This window comes from Myotis lucifugus, unplaced genomic scaffold, assembly GCF_000147115.1.
Source record: "Myotis lucifugus unplaced genomic scaffold, Myoluc2.0 scaffold_206, whole genome shotgun sequence".
Taxonomy (NCBI): Eukaryota; Metazoa; Chordata; class Mammalia; order Chiroptera; family Vespertilionidae; genus Myotis; species Myotis lucifugus.
Genome location: NW_005871254.1, coordinates 1561190 through 1564197, shown reverse-complemented (window position 1 = coordinate 1564197; position 3008 = coordinate 1561190). Strand labels below are relative to the sequence as shown.

At 59.4% G+C, this 3008-nt stretch overlaps 2 protein-coding genes across 3 annotated transcripts in view; both read left to right on the top strand.

Annotated features, from left to right (window-relative positions):
* SLC18A3 (solute carrier family 18 member A3) overlaps positions 1–414 on the top strand; it is a 4280-nt gene extending 3866 nt beyond the window's left edge. Inside the window, exons 2-3 of the mRNA XM_023761288.1 lie at positions 160–225; positions 319–414. Coding sequence (XP_023617056.1) covers positions 160–225; positions 319–414 — 162 coding nt within the window. The remainder of the gene's footprint in view (positions 1–159; positions 226–318) is intronic.
* A 1921-nt stretch (positions 415–2335) lies between these two features.
* CHAT (choline O-acetyltransferase) overlaps positions 2336–3008 on the top strand; it is a 51620-nt gene continuing 50947 nt past the window's right edge. Inside the window, exon 1 of one of the 2 annotated variants that reach the window (XM_023761314.1) lies at positions 2336–2438. In XM_023761314.1, coding sequence (XP_023617082.1) covers positions 2373–2438 — 66 coding nt within the window. In that variant the 5' untranslated portion in view covers positions 2336–2372. The remainder of the gene's footprint in view (positions 2439–3008) is intronic. The other variant, XM_023761315.1, reaches the window with a different exon arrangement.

The following is a 3008-nucleotide window of genomic DNA, read 5'->3' as shown; positions in this document are numbered from 1 at the left end:
GGGAGGAGGAACAGGAGGAGAGGACCGGCGCGCGCGGAATCGCTGGCAGCCGGCAGGTTGGGAGCCGCGGGGACCCGACCACGTCGTCGGAGGCTCTACCTCCGACAGAGGCAGCAGCCCCCACCCCCGCTCTGCTGACGCGCCCCCAGATCCCTCCAGCTCCCCTTCCGGCCCCCAGTGCTGCTCAGTGCTGCGAAGCGGGCGAGCGGCCGCCGAGGAGAGCAGGTGAGAGGGCTGGGCTGGCGCGCGGGGAGCGGAGGGAGGTTCCGTCCAGAGGCCGCGCCAGGACCTCACGCCTGGGACCCTCGAGTCCCGCAGGTCCCGAACGGCAGCGGCCGTCGTGGGCTCGCCCGGAGACTGAGGGGTTCCTCCCGAGTGGGGGCAGGGGACGGGGAGCAGGACGATGAGACGTAGGGGGCAAGGGCTTGGAGAGGCTTGGCCATCGGAGCTTCGGGCTCCACAGGCATGTTCTCGCTTCTCCTGGACTCCAGCTGCTGCGTGCCAAGGGCTGCCCTTTCGGTGCCAGTAGGAAGGTCTGCAGGTCTCAGCCTGCCACCCTGAAGGACCCTCCGGCGCTCGCCTCTCTCCCATCCTGGAAGAGGCAGGAGGTGGGGAAAGGGCGACGGTAGCTAGCGGGAGCCCGGTGGGGGCTGGGGGAGGGGGGAGTCGCTGGAGCGCAGGTGCCGGCAGAGCTGGGGTGGGGTCCCTAGGGCAGAGCCGAGATCTCTGCGGGAAGCCTTTGGAAGCCAGGAGGGCACCAGGCAGACACCTATGCCCTCTAGATGCCGGCCCAAGCCCAGGAGGAAGGGCAGCGGGCTCAGGGCAGGGACCTCCCCACAGGCTCCCAGGGAACCACACTGCTGTGACCCGTGAGGCTCTCTGACTAGGGTCTCTGAGGTGTGGCTAGTACCTTCCAGCTCCGGCGCTGGCCTGGGGCCAGGGCAAGAGGAAGCATGGGCTGCATTGGCTCTAGAGCCTTTACCAACCCGACCTTCCCCTGTTGCCCCCTCAGAACCTTGCTGTGCTGGGGGTGGACCCTCGCCTGGATACTGCTGCTTCCTGGGTAGGCAGGGCCGCCCCTAGGCTGCATGGGCTGGCGGGTGGGGGACCACCTAGCCCGGAGCAGGCTGCTGCAGTGCTCTGAAGACTCTGCATGGAACTTCCAGGCGCCCCGGGCTCCTCCACACTGTACCGGAGTCATCCATCTTCCTGGATGCTCTGTCCTCAGGTCAACTGTGCCCATGCCCAGCCCCCACCTGGACTGAACCTGGGGGGGCGGTGCGGGGAGGGGGTTGGGGGGATGGGTGAGTAGAAAGCATTGGGGTCTCTACAGGCTTACCTTAGCGCAGTGATTCTCAACCTTCCTAATGCCTCGACCCTTTAATACAGTTCCTCATGTTGTGGTGACCCCCAATTTCATTGTTACAAATTGAACACAATTAAAGCATAGTGATTAATCACAAAAACAATATGTAATTATATATGTGTTTTCCAATGGTCTTAGGTGACCCCTGTGAAAGGGTCGTTCGACCCCCAGAGGTTGAGAACCGCTGGCTTAGAGGGATCTCTGAGGGTAGAGGTTGGGTCCTACTAGCCTTAAAACCTGGCCTTTGCTCCGCCTTGGTCTGGCTCCCTCCTGCTGCCCCTTCAAAACTAATCTCCAGACTATTAGGTGGCCCCAGGGGACGGGGCTGCCCAGCTTCCCTGGACCACCCCCTTAGCGCTCCTATGCCACCTACACTGGGAACCTACTGGCACAGCCCACCCCACGGCACCAGGGCTTTGCATTCACTGAGGTGTGCACTCGTGCACACGGGCGTTGATTTCACTCAGCTCCCCAACATGCATCCTACTCATGCACCTGCTAGGTCCCAGAGATGAAGCATTGAGCATGCTGCCCTGGAAAAACTCGAAGTCTAGTGAGAAAGAGAGATTTTAATCTGCAAAGCACACAGCTATTGGGCCTCACGCGAGAATAAAGCAAGCGCTCTGCCAATACCCCTTGTGGATCAGGAGTGGGCAAGCCCAGCCCTGCTCCCTCCCACACTGCCCTGGGGGAATCAGTTGGGCCTGGTGACAGCAGTCTGATGGAGGAGGTAGCAGCTGGAGGCTCATTTCAAGCCCTGCCCACTCTTATTTGGGGCCTCAGAGAGGACACTGTGCAGGGCGGTTGGTCTGGAGGCGAGGAGATTGGGGCCAGGCCAACAATGAGACCCGTGCACACTACTGTCCAGCTCTGGCTCCTCACAGGTGCAGGTGGGTGTCAGGCTGCGGGAGGGGAAAGGCCATGGCAGGTCTATGTGGCTGCTGCGTGGATGCCTCTCTGCTCCAACAGATCTGCACCTCTGTTTCCTCAGCCAGAAGTCACGAAGATGCCCATCCTGGAGAAAGCGCCCCAGAAGATGGCAGCAAAATCTCTCAGCAGTGAGGAGGAGACTGTGAGTAACTTTTGGAGCTCTCTCTGTTATCGCTACTCTCCCCACTCACATGCCCTTGGCTTCCAGAATAGTCCTGAATGGGATTTGCCCTCAGCACTTGCCTGACCCCAGCCCGCCCCTCTCCTGGGCAGGAGGCCCAGCTGCATCCCTGCCTGAGACTGGAGGGCTTGGCGGCTCTAGGAACAGCTTCAAGGTGCCACAACCTTTTGCGGGGGGGGGGGGGGGGTTGCTGAAGGGAGTTTATAAGGGGGTTGACATACTCAGAGATACAGAGAGAGGAAAAAATCTCTTTGATAGGGAGGGGAGCAGGGGGAGAAAATCTCCCTTCCAAGAGGTTGCGGAACACTAGCGTATTCCCAACATAAAAACACCTGTTCACCGCTCCAAAATACGGCCATACCGAATGCCTAAGCACGTTTCCTAAGATAAGAAAAAATTGAGAAAAATTCTCAAGCTTGTCAAAATATTTGTTTTGTGGGTTTTGTGAGACGAATGTGGTTCTAAATACACCTTAGAATATAAAAACATAGTGCTTTTAATTTGTCTACCGTTCAAGCAAAGAGATTGCCG